Source organism: Lepidochelys olivacea (assembly GCF_965140295.1).
Source record: "Lepidochelys olivacea isolate rLepOli2 genome assembly, chromosome: 26".
Taxonomy (NCBI): domain Eukaryota; kingdom Metazoa; phylum Chordata; order Testudines; family Cheloniidae; genus Lepidochelys; species Lepidochelys olivacea.
Window position 1 is genome coordinate 14,773,363 of NC_140436.1, and position 11,179 is coordinate 14,784,541.

At 67.0% G+C, this 11,179-nt stretch overlaps 1 protein-coding gene across 1 annotated transcript in view; it reads left to right on the top strand.

Moving 5' to 3' along the window:
* FER1L5 (fer-1 like family member 5) overlaps positions 1–10,481 on the top strand; it is an 81,252-nt gene extending 70,771 nt beyond the window's left edge. The window contains exons 48-57 of the mRNA XM_084614983.1: positions 591–739; positions 1,285–1,424; positions 2,170–2,258; positions 2,699–2,794; positions 5,842–5,983; positions 6,823–6,922; positions 7,301–7,497; positions 7,849–8,261; positions 8,840–8,987; positions 10,023–10,481. Of these exons, the coding sequence (XP_084471109.1) occupies positions 591–739; positions 1,285–1,424; positions 2,170–2,258; positions 2,699–2,794; positions 5,842–5,983; positions 6,823–6,922; positions 7,301–7,497; positions 7,849–8,261; positions 8,840–8,987; positions 10,023–10,115 (1,567 nt within the window). The 3' untranslated portion in view covers positions 10,116–10,481. The remainder of the gene's footprint in view (positions 1–590; positions 740–1,284; positions 1,425–2,169; positions 2,259–2,698; positions 2,795–5,841; positions 5,984–6,822; positions 6,923–7,300; positions 7,498–7,848; positions 8,262–8,839; positions 8,988–10,022) is intronic.
* Positions 10,482–11,179: the final 698 nt, after the last annotated feature.

Consider the following 11,179-nt stretch of genomic DNA (forward strand, 5'->3'; position numbering starts at 1 on the left):
TCCCAGCAATACACAGGTCAGCCCACAGCAGGGGTCTGGCTCTGTGTGCACACAAATCTCCTCGCTCCCCAGGAAGCTGCAGGGGGCTGCTGTGCCGGACGAGGGGGGCAGAGGTTAGGGATGGGGAGAGCACTGGGGAACCCAGCATGGGGGCGCCAGTAAGGAGGGCAATGGTGCAGGGGTGAGAATCGGATGATGAGCATGGAGGAGGGCTCAGGGACAGACCAGTCCCAGCCTCACTTGCACTGGGGGTCACTCGGGAGCCCCCACCCATGGTTAGAGCACAGGACAACCAGCCAGGAATTGAGATCTGCTCCCAGCAATGTCACTGCCCTGCTGGGCACCCTTGGGCGATCCCAGCCCTACTCTGTGCCTCAGTTTCCCCTCTGGGGACAATACTGCCCAGCCCTGACATGAGCTCCAGGGATGAAATGCACACACATTGCTGCCCATAGAGTGTGCCCTAATCCTGGCACAGCTGGCCCCGTGGGGTCAGAGAGCTGAGCCCAAGCTTCAGAGTAGCCGGTTAAAATGCACCCATCTCCCTGGCCTCACACTGATCCCTGCTGCCTCCCTTCCCCCACCCCCAGTTCTGGCCCCTGTCAGTGGCGAGACCAGCTCCTCCCCACCCAGTTACTGGAGAACTTTGCTAAGATGAAGAGTCTGGCCCTGCCCGAGTTCAGCACAGACGGAGGCAAAGCCACCTTCATGGGCAGGGCCTTCCTGCTGGCGCAGTTTGGTGAGTGCCCAGAGTCCCCAGGAGAGACAAGTCAGACCCTGTCCCTGGGCGCTGGGGGCCCCTTGGCAGGACACGGGTTCCCGGGGCTGGGATACAGGGCTCTGTGGGCCCCTTGGCAGGACACGGGTTCCTGGGCACTGCGAGCCTCTGGGCGGGACACAGGGTTCCCAGGGCACTGCGAGCCCCGGGGTAAGACACGGGGTCCCTGCCATCAAAGGACTGCAGGGTTTCTCTATAGCTGTTTCCCGGCAGCCAGCCCATGCGGCGGGGGCCAGGACCCAGGCCCTGGGATTGGGATTTGGAGGCCCGGTTGCTGCAGGGAATGCGAGCTGGGCATGGCCCTGGGGACGCTGAGCAAGGAGCAACCTGAGTGGGCTGCACTGGGTGGGCGAGGCCCAGGGGCCCACTGGTGAATGGGGGGTGGGAGAGGATACTAAGGGAATCGGGGCAGCTGGGAGATGATGTTGGCAGAAGGGAGCGATGGGAACCCCCCCCTTCCCCCCGTACCCCACGTCCCTCTGCTGTGCTTGGCTTCCCCGTCTCAGAGAGCAAGGTCCCTGCGCACGGTCACCTGGGCCCCCCGAGAGAGCGCCTCGCCTTGCATCTGCTCCGCACCTGCGGGCTGGTCCCCGAGCACCTGGAGACCAGGACGCTGCACCACAGCATCCAGCCCGGCATCGACCAGGTAGGGCACCAGAGCGGTGAGCCGGGCCCCACACCAGCACCTTGAGCCCCCAAAGCCACTGCAAGAGGATGTGGGGAAAACCGGGTCTGTCACATGGGATGAGGGCCCGTGTCCTTGGTGGGCTGCCCAGCGCGGAGCCAGGGCTGACGGTTACAGCCGGCGGGGCCAGTGGGAAGGGTGCAGGCAGCTCAGAGACCTGTGCCGTGAAACGGCTGCGTGAGCAGGACGCCCCGGGATCCCGGCTCCCCGGCTCTGTGGGTGCGGGTCTAGGCTGCCCCTCCCTGCGTGATGTGTTCACGCCGCGTGTGTACGCCCGGAAACGTGTGTGGGTGTGAGAGAGCTGGGCAGTGGGATGCATGCGCGTGTGTACGTGCAGGGTGGGGGTTATTTTGGCGGGGGGGACACATGGCCCCACACACCAGCTGGCCGAGAGCCCTGCAGGGGGCTGATGGAGCCGCGGGGGGAGGACGGGAGGTTGGTTGTTGTTTGAGGAGGCTGCATCCTCCCCCAGGCGCTGGAGCGGGAGGATCCCTCCCCAGGAACAGCAGCTCCTGCTGGCCCGGGTGGGAGCTCAGCCCCCAGGCCCCAGAGGAGCCCTGTGACATCCCTGGCCTGGCCAGTGGGGGAGCGAGACGGCCGGCGAGCGCTCAGGGGTGACACTGGCAGGGGGGCTCGGCGCAGGGCGAGGAGCCGGCCTGGGCTTGGGCTCGTGTCGACAAGTTGCCTGCTCCTGTCTGCTCGGCAGGGGAAGCTGCAGATGTGGGTGGACATTTTCCCAGAGAGCTTTGGCCCCCCAGGCCCTGCCTTCGACATCACCCCACGGAAGCCCAAACGGTGAGTGGGACAAATCCCTCGCTGCCCTGGGCAGGCGAACCCTGGCACACCACAAACCCAGCACGCCCCGGAGAGCACTGGGATCTCTGGGGCAGTGTGCAGCCCCACAGAGCCTGGCCACGCCCCAGCTCCCCAGCCTGGCACGGTGAGCACCGGGGCCACGCCCCAGCCCTGGCCATGCCCATCTGCAGCTCCTTCCCTGAGGTGTGACCCCTGCTTCGGGCACACTCTCCCCTTCAGTCCCGCGGGTTCGGGAGAGGTCAGTGGAGTCTCCCATTGCCCGGGGGCTCCCGGGTCCTCTGTGTTCTCCATGTTCCTGCGGCCCCAGCCAGCCCTCCAGAGCCCAGGCCCATAGGCAGCCTGAGCGCACCAGCCCCCAGCCCCACCAGGCTGTGTCCAGCCTCCAACCAGCCAAAGCTGCCCGCGCTGCCCCTCCCTAGGCACGAGCTGCGCTGCATCGTCTGGAACACGCGGGACGTGGATCTGCAGGACACCAGCATCACGGGGCAGAGGATGAGCGACATCTATGTGAAAGGGTGAGGGCCTGCCGCCTGCACCCTCGGGCCCCAGGGAGCCCAGCCACGGGCCCTCGGCCAGGCCTGCCTGGGAAGCAGCCGACGCCCGGTGCGGATGAACGGGGCTGGAGCCAGTGACATGGAGGCTGAGAAAACGGATAGACTGAGAGCAGCAGCTCCTGTTCTATACTCTTCCCACATACAGCCCCGCTGGTGCCTGGCCCCTCAATTCCAGCCCGCAGCCCCTGTGGCTCCCCATCCCCACACCCTCCTTGCCGGTGCCCCTCGCTCCCGACCCGCAGCCCCGGCTGTCCCTGCGGCTCCCCATCCCCACACCCTCCTTGCCGGTGCCCCTCGCTCCCGACCCGCAGCCCCGGCTGTCCCTGCGGCTCCCCATCCCCACACCCTCCTTGCCGGTGCCCCTCGCTCCCGACCCGCAGCCCCCGGCTGTCCCTGCGGCTCCCCATCCCCACACCCTCCTTGCCGGTGCCCCTCGCTCCCGACCCGCAGCCCCGGCTGTCCCTGCGGGTCCCCATCCCCACACCCTCCTTGCCGGTGCCCCTCGCTCCCGACCCGCAGCCCCGGCTGTCCCTGCGGCTCCCCATCCCCACACCCTCCTTGCCGGTGCCCCTCGCTCCCGACCCGCAGCCCCGGCTGTCCCAGCCCTGGTCTGCCCAAACGCATGGCTCTGCCGGTGTCCCCAGTGCTGACCCCCGGTAGCATTGAAGGTAAGTCTCTCTACGTAGCTCAGTGGGTCTCCAGTGGGTTGATGCTGGCAGGTGCGGGAATCGCTGGCTGCTGAGTATCAATATGGATCTTGATTCCTTTCTCTGAGACTTGTCTTGCTCTGAGGGTGTTGAATCGGGACTTTAGCTGAGCGCTCTGGGGCCCAGCCAATGTGCTCTTGGGTCTGTCATTAGCTGGCTGCTTCTGCTCCCGGTGCCTGGCGGGCAGGCAGTGGTGGAGATGCTATCAAGGGCCCTGAGCCAACAACCACCTGCATAAGAGCAAGCCCCCAAGGTCTGTGCTGGTTGTCGACAGCCGGCAGTTCCTGGGACTGCACTGGTAGAGAGACTGGGACATCCCAGCCCCTGGCCAGATGCTGCCCGAGGGAGGTGGGGGTTTGGGGGAAGGGGTGGCGTGGGAGTGGGGCCCAGGGCAGAGCGGGGGCTCAAGCACCCCCCAGGAACACCAGAAGTCGGTGCCTATGGGAGCAGGATGTCTCTGGATTTCTCCCAAGCTCCAGCCGCTCTGGGCCCCTCCTGAGCAGAGCCGGCCCGTCTAGCACGGAGCTAGAAAGGGGGAAAGGCAGGAGCCCCCGACCTGAGAGGCCTGACCCAGGAGCGGTGGAGGGAGGATTCTGCCTTGTTCCAACCCCCCCAGCTCCTCCCAACCCCCAGGTCCTGCACATGGCCCTTCCCATCGGCTCTGCACGCCCCACCATGCATGGGCTAGCTGGGAAGGGAATGGAGGACAGGCATGTGTGATGGGGTAGTCTGCCCCTTAGGGGCAGTGCCGCCTACTGGTCAGTCCACCCCACCCCGGCACGGCTCTTTCAGAGCCGAAAGGCCTGATTATGGACACAAGGACCTGGGCGATGTGGGGAGATGGGAAGTAGGGCGGGAACCTGGTACTGTTTCTTTAAGGGCCTGGGCCCAGGAGTCTGGCTGAGTGGGCGGGGCCAGGCTTCCCTCTCTCCCAGCCAATGGGTGGTGAGCTGGGAGAAGGGGCCGGTATAAATGCTGCCTCCCGGGGCAGGGCAGAGGTTTGCAGTGGCTGGGGGTGCAAGGAGGCTCTGGCAGGGTCTGCGTTAGCCGGGGGCCGACTCCAGCCAGAGCCGCCTGCCAAGCCCCGGGAGCCTGAGGACTGAGTGGGGCCAGCACCAGCTGGGGGGTGACAAGTGCTTGAGCCCCCCAGCTTTGGGGGCAGGGCTGGGGCTCCTGCCGTACGGAGATTCGGAGACGCAGCGAGACCCCGGAGGGCCCTGGCCACAGGGCTGAGGGGGCCGGCGTCAGAGGCAGCCTGGGAGCCAGAACCCTTCTGTTTTGCTGGGACGCTTTGTTCTGGGGCTCGGAGTCTGAGCTTTGTCATAAACCCACTTCCGATGCTGTCATGGCTATTGACAGTGACAGGGCCAGGTCGCGGGCAGCAAACAAACTTCACAGAAGCCTTGACCTGTCTGTGACTGTGGCTAAAAATGGGGGGGGGGAATGACTCAAGCCCACGGGGAGGGGAGAGAGCCCCAGCCCGTTGTGTGGGGAGAGGGGTCCAGCACCTGGCACCGTTGTGACTGACAGCTCCAGGGGACCCCCAGCAGCGGCTCCGAGCTCTGAGGTGTCTGTCACCCAGAAGCTCCAGGGCATTCCCCCCGCTGCCCGGGAGCTCCACGTCCTCCGTCCCGCGTCGCACGGTGGGGCAGGGCGGGTGCAGCGGGGCAGGGTGGGGCAGGGTGGGTGCAGCGAGGCAGGGCAGGTGCCATGTCGCACAGCGAGGTAGGGTGGGGCAGGGCGGGTGCAGCGGGGCAGGGCGGGGCAGGGCGGGTGCAATGTCGCACAGTGAGGCAGGGCGGGGCAGGGCGGGTGCAATGTCGCACAGTGAGGCAGGGCGGGTGCCGTGTCGCACAGCGGGGCAGGGCAGGTGCAGCGAGGCAGGGCGGGTGCCATGTCGCACAATGAGGCAGGGTGGGGCAGGGCGGGTGCAGCAAGGCAGGGTGGGTGCCGTGTCACACAGCGGGGCAGGGCGGGTGCAGCGAGGCAGGGCGGGGCAGGGCGGGTGCCATGTCGCACAATGAGGCAGGGTGGGGCAGGGCGGGTGCAGCAAGGCAGGGTGGGTGCCGTGTCACACAGCGGGGCAGGGCGGGTGCAGTGAGGCAAGGTGGAGCAGGGCGGGTGCAGCGAGGCAGGGCGGGGCAGGGCGGGTGCCGTGTCGCACAGCGGGGCAGGGTGAGGCAGGGCGGGTGCCGTGTCGCACAGCGGGGCAGGGCGGGTGCCGTGTCGCACAGCGGGGCAGGGTGATGTGGGACCCGCATGCCCTCCATTCACACGCCAGCCTCGGGCTCCTGGTTGCAGGTGGCTGGATGGCCTGGAGGAGGAGAGGCAGAGAACCGATGTGCACTACAGGTCCCTGGGAGGAGAGGGCAACTTCAACTGGAGGTTCATCTTCCCCTTCGAGTTCCTGCCCATGGAGCAGGTCTGCGTCCTGCCCAGGAAGGTGGGTGCTGCTCGCCTTGGGCATCCGCTTCCCTGCGCCAGCACGGCCTGCTCTGCCCTGCTATGGCCCCACACCCATCGCTGCTGCTCCGAGGGGCAGGTAGGGCCCAGGCTGTGTTTCAGGCGGGCCAGTCCCCCTAGCAGTTTGAACCCGATGCCTGTAGTGCCCCTGGCCGGAGTCCCAGTGTGCTCCGCTGCCTGCCTGGGGCACGGGCTCCTGCCCTAAATCTGCCCCTCTGCGGCCAACTTTCTCCAGCCTGTCTCCTGCTCCGGGTCTGTCCTCGCCCATCCTGGCCGGAACTGTGACCCCGCTGACCGTCTTTGGGGCTGGGCTGCTGGGCAGAGCGCTGGCCATGCCGGGGGAAAGGGATTGTCGGTGCTGCCACCTTGTGTGTGGGGAGGGCATCGCAGCAGCTGGCCCTACCCTGACTGCCAGCATCATGCAGCCTGACCTGCCACCTCCCATAACGACCTTCCCTGGGAGCCCCAGCCCCTGCATTAGGCTGGAAGGCTGCAGATGTCCACTAATGTGGGGGGGGGTTTCCACTTGCAAGGCCACCTCTGAGCAGCACGCTGAGCCTCCGCTGGGGCATTAACCCTTCAAAGGCTGCAGGCCTATAAACAGCCATTCATTTGGCTGGCAACTTGGTAAGTGCCCCAGCAGCCTGGCGCTTCCTCCCACGCTGCATCCCCTTGGCAGGCCGAGTGCTGGGGCTGCCCTTTCCCCACCCAGCTGGGTCACCCGGCCCCCAGCTGGTACGTGCTGGCCACAGACTCTCCGCAGCTGCCCTGCCCGCAGCCTGGGGGGACCCACTCAGCTCGCGCCCACTCTGCTCACAGGAGTATCTCTGGAGCCTGGATGAGACCGTGCTGAAGGTGCCCCCCAAGCTCATCCTCCAGGTGTGGGACAACGACAAGTTCTCGGCTGACGATTTTCTCGGTGAGGCGTTTACCCTGCAGCGTGTTACGTTTGCCCTTCCCACAGGTTGCCGTAGGGCCGTCCCCTCCTCACTAACGATCGTGTACGTTTCTGTCCCCAAGAGCAGCCCAGATGCTGCAGGGCCAGGGAAAGGCAGCCACTTCTGGGGCGCAAAACCGTGCCCCGGTCCCTGCACAAAGCGGGAAGAGCAGCCCTGTTGGGGGGGGGGCTCTGAATGGATCCCCTGCTGTGAGGCGCAGCACCCTGGGATCGGCCCCATCCCTCTAGGGCAGGCAGGGCCTCTGTCGGGTCCGCTCTGGGCGCGCCCTTGGGCGGCGTGAAGGGCTCCATCGCCCTGTCCCCGGGCTGTTCCCTGCAGCTTTCTTGTGCTGCTTGCAGGAGTTCTGGAAATCAAACTGCTCAGCATGCCCTGCCCAGCCAGGCGCCCCCGGGACTGCACCCTGAAAATGCTGCAGGACGAGAGCGACTCCCTGGCCCGAGCCCGCCACCCCAGGAGAACCTCCCTCTTCAAGCAAAGGCTAGCCCGAGGCTGGTGGCCATGCGTGGTGCAGGAGGAGGGCAGGCAGCGGCTGTCGGTATGAGCCAGCTGGGGGCCAGCCGCAAGGACACGGGGCCCAGAGCGGGAGGCAGGGGTTGGGCAGAGGTGAAAGTAAGTCGAGTGACTTCCCGGTACTCTGGAGCCAGCTCTGGCCCCCGGAAGGCGGGGCCTAGGGCAGAAGGGGCAGAGTTGAGGCGGGTCAGAGCCAGCCCCAGCCCACCCTGTAAGGTAAGTGCCCCCCCACCGGGGTAGCAGCAGCAGCTCAGGGGGCTATTTAAAGGGCCCGGGGCTCCCCTGCTTCTACTGCCCGGGCCCTTTAAATAGCCCCCGGAGCCCTGCAGCCGCTACCCCAGGGCTCCAGCAGCGGGGCTCTGGAGGCAATTTAAAGGACCTGCGGCTCCAGCCACCGCTGAGAGCCCCCGCTCCTTTAAATTGCCCCCTGGGGAAGCCGGGCTGCCCCAGTACGGTGCACCGGCTCTTACCGGTACGCTGTACCGGGGCGTACCGGCTTACTTTCACCTCTGGGGCTAGGGTGTCCCCGGGGGTCGGAGAACCAGAGGTTTGTGTGCGTGGTCAGGGGCACGATCCTCCTCCAGCTGCGGGCAGGTGCCGGGGAGCACCCAGCACCTCTGGCGAGGGGGGGGCACCTGCCTTTTGCCGCCATGGCCCAATGCCTGCCTCGCTTCTCCAGGGGAAGATCGAGATGACGCTGGAGATGCTGACGGCCAAGGAGGCGGAAGAGCGGCCGGCTGGGAAGGGACGGGAGGAGCCGAACGTGAACCCCACCCTGCAGCCCCCCGTGTAAGTGGGGGGAGCCGGCTCGGCTGTGCGAGCGGGGGGTGGTGAGGCGGAGGCAAGAGGGGGGAGCGTTACAAGGGAAACCCCCCGAATCGATCCAGGAGCATCAATAACCGAGCACATGCCCAACCACTTACTGCTCCCAAACGCCCCGTTCCCAGGGCACTAACCGGCGCCAAGGCTCCGCTGCCCGGTCCAGCCACGGGGCAGCGAGCAGCCCTGCTCCCCCGCATCCCCATGCCCGTCCCTGCCGCGGGAGCCGGGGTGGATCAGCCCCTGGGCCACCAGGCCTGCGCCCAGGGGGCCCCGGGAAAGATCTGCCGCCGGGTGGTGTAAGACCAGAGCCGCGGCCTCCAGGCAGGTGGGGGAAGCCCCCAGTGGCTCCTGACCCCGCCAGAAGACTCCGGGGGTGGGGGAAGCCCTGCTCCGGCCCTGGGACTGGGGGAGTGCTCACTGCCACACGGCCGGCAGAAGGGGTGGGGAGGGACCCCCCACTTGCTCTGACCCAGGGAGCACAGGGGTCACCTGGGGTAGCTAGGGCACCCCCCCCCCGGCTGCCCGACACCGTCTCCTCCCGGCAGGCGCCCAGAAGCCTCGTTCCTGTGGTTCGCGGCCCCCGTCAAGAGTCTGCGCTACGTCCTCTGGCAGCCGCACAAGTGCAAGGTCATCCTGGGGGCCACGCTGCTCCTGCTGCTGCTCCTGCTGGCCACCTTCATCTACGCCTCCCCGGTGCGCGGCCGGCGGCCATGGGGGGCCCCCAGAGCCCTGGGGCCGGCAAAGGAGGGAACAACCGAGCCTGCCCGGGGCCACCCGGGACGGGCCGCAGCCCGAGCCCGAGTTCTGGGGGGAGCCCAGGGAGGGGGAGCCAAAGCTCCCTGCAGGGGTCACAGGGGCACGGGGGGGGGGAGCGCCTTGCAGCACAGGGCCCCGGGGCCTGCTGCCCTCCAGCTTGTGCCCCCACTACACCAGGCCTGGCACTGTGGAGCCGGGCCCCAGCCTGCTCCGCTTGCACTGCGCCCCAGGACCCCGCTGGCTCCCCCCGCCCAGCCAAGGGCTCCTCTCTGCCCCGTCTCCTCTCTGCCCGCTGGCCGGACCCCGGTGCCCCTCCAGCTCCGGGCGTCTCTGCTTCCCAGCACCTGTTAGGCCCACCTGTCTCCCCGGAGCTGAGCCACCTGGGACTGGTGCAGAAGCCTGGCCAGTCTCAGGGGGCCAAGACAGTGAGGGGGACTTGGCTGGGCCCCTCCAGGCACCCGCGTCTTGAGGGAGCCAGGCTGGGGCAGGCCCTGGCTGATGGCTTCATGCCCGAGGGGGCCAGAGCGATCCCCTGCCCCGGGACACAGTCACTCCCTGCAAAGCCGTTGAGTATGGCTGTGAGGGGTCTCTTGGGGGGGCTGGGCTGTGAGGGGGTGGGGCAGATGTGTTGGGGCACTGGGCAGGGTGCTGTGCATTTACAGGGGATCTAGGGGGCTCTGGGCATAGGGAGTTGGGCAGGGGGGGCTGTGTGCAGCATAGGCCCACAGGGCTGGGCGGGCCACAGCAGGTCTGGCACCTTCCCGGGTTGTAGAGGGCCTTGCACTGGGCGGGGTAGAGTGGGGCTGCCCCCCACGCCATGCTCCATTGCCTCCAGGGGGGCCCACAATAGGTTAATCCAGCCCCATTTAAGGGAGGGCGCTGGCCCATGGAGCCAGCTGAAGAGGCAGACCCCAGCCCGCTTTGCTGGCTAGAGATGCTGCAGGGCCTGACTCTCTCCCTTCCTCTCCCCAGCGCTACTTGGCCATGAAGCTGATAAACCCCTTCCGCAGCCTCCATTCCTTTGGGAGCCTCAAGCCGCTGGCGGGGAGCGGCGGGAGCCCGTAGGCCCCAGGCCAGCCCAGCTCCTGGGATGACAGACAGCGCCGGCTGTCCCCCAGCACCGAGGGACCCATCTCTCCCCCAGCCTGGGGATTTGGGCACCAGCCCCTGCCCTACCATCACCTGGATCTTCCCTGCCCCAAGGGAGCAGCCGCGGGTCTTACTGCTCGCTCCCCACACCCGCTCTGCTGGCCTGGGCTCCTGCTCCGGCCCCGGGGCCAAGGGCCCCTGAGCCCAGGCCCGTGACTACAGTGCTGGAGCTCAGCAGCTAGAAAGCGGCGTGAGCACAGAAGCGGCCCTGCCCCCAGGAAGGTCGTTCTCTGGGCCGAAAGCATCCAGGGCCAGCGTTCCCCAATAAAGGCATGGAAAGGACGCCCTTCCCCTTGGCTCGAGCGCCTGAGACGTTCTTCACGGTGCCTCACTCGAGCGCAGAAGTGCGTCCACTATGGGGCTGCAGAGATGAAACCCTGAGCGTCAGCCGCTGCCCGGGGACAATGCCCTACCCAGCCTGCTGGGAAAGCCCTCGACTTCGCGCCTCGCCTCCCGCAGCAGTTCCTGCCCAGGCTTGCTCTGGGCTCTTTTTGCCCTCAGCCGGAAGTCACGTTAGGGCCAGCGCTGCATTGGCCGGGAGAGGCAAGTCCCAGCAGGAGCAAAGCTGCCTCCTTGGCCCTTTCAGCCGCCCAAGGAGGCAGCTGTATTTCCCCACTGCCACCAGCAGGGAGCACTGCTCCCCGCAGGGAGGTAGCATGAAATACCAGTGACTGATCACTGGAGAGGGACTGAGTGGGGCAGAGTCAGGCTGCTAGAGACCCCCCCTACACCAGTATCCTCAGGCACAGCTCTGCCAGGGGGTCACGTTTTCTTTGTAATGATCAAAACAAGGCCCTGTTGATCGAGGTTATTTATGCACCCGCTGGCCCAGCGGCAGGGGCTTTTATCTTCCCGCTAGCATTTGTGCCTCTAGCCAGGGTGGGTGGCTCAGATAAGGGCCCCCCCGAGCCCAGGGTCCCGCCCAGCACTCTGCCAGCAGCCCGGGGCTAGCCCTGCACGGGGAAGGAATTAGACATGTT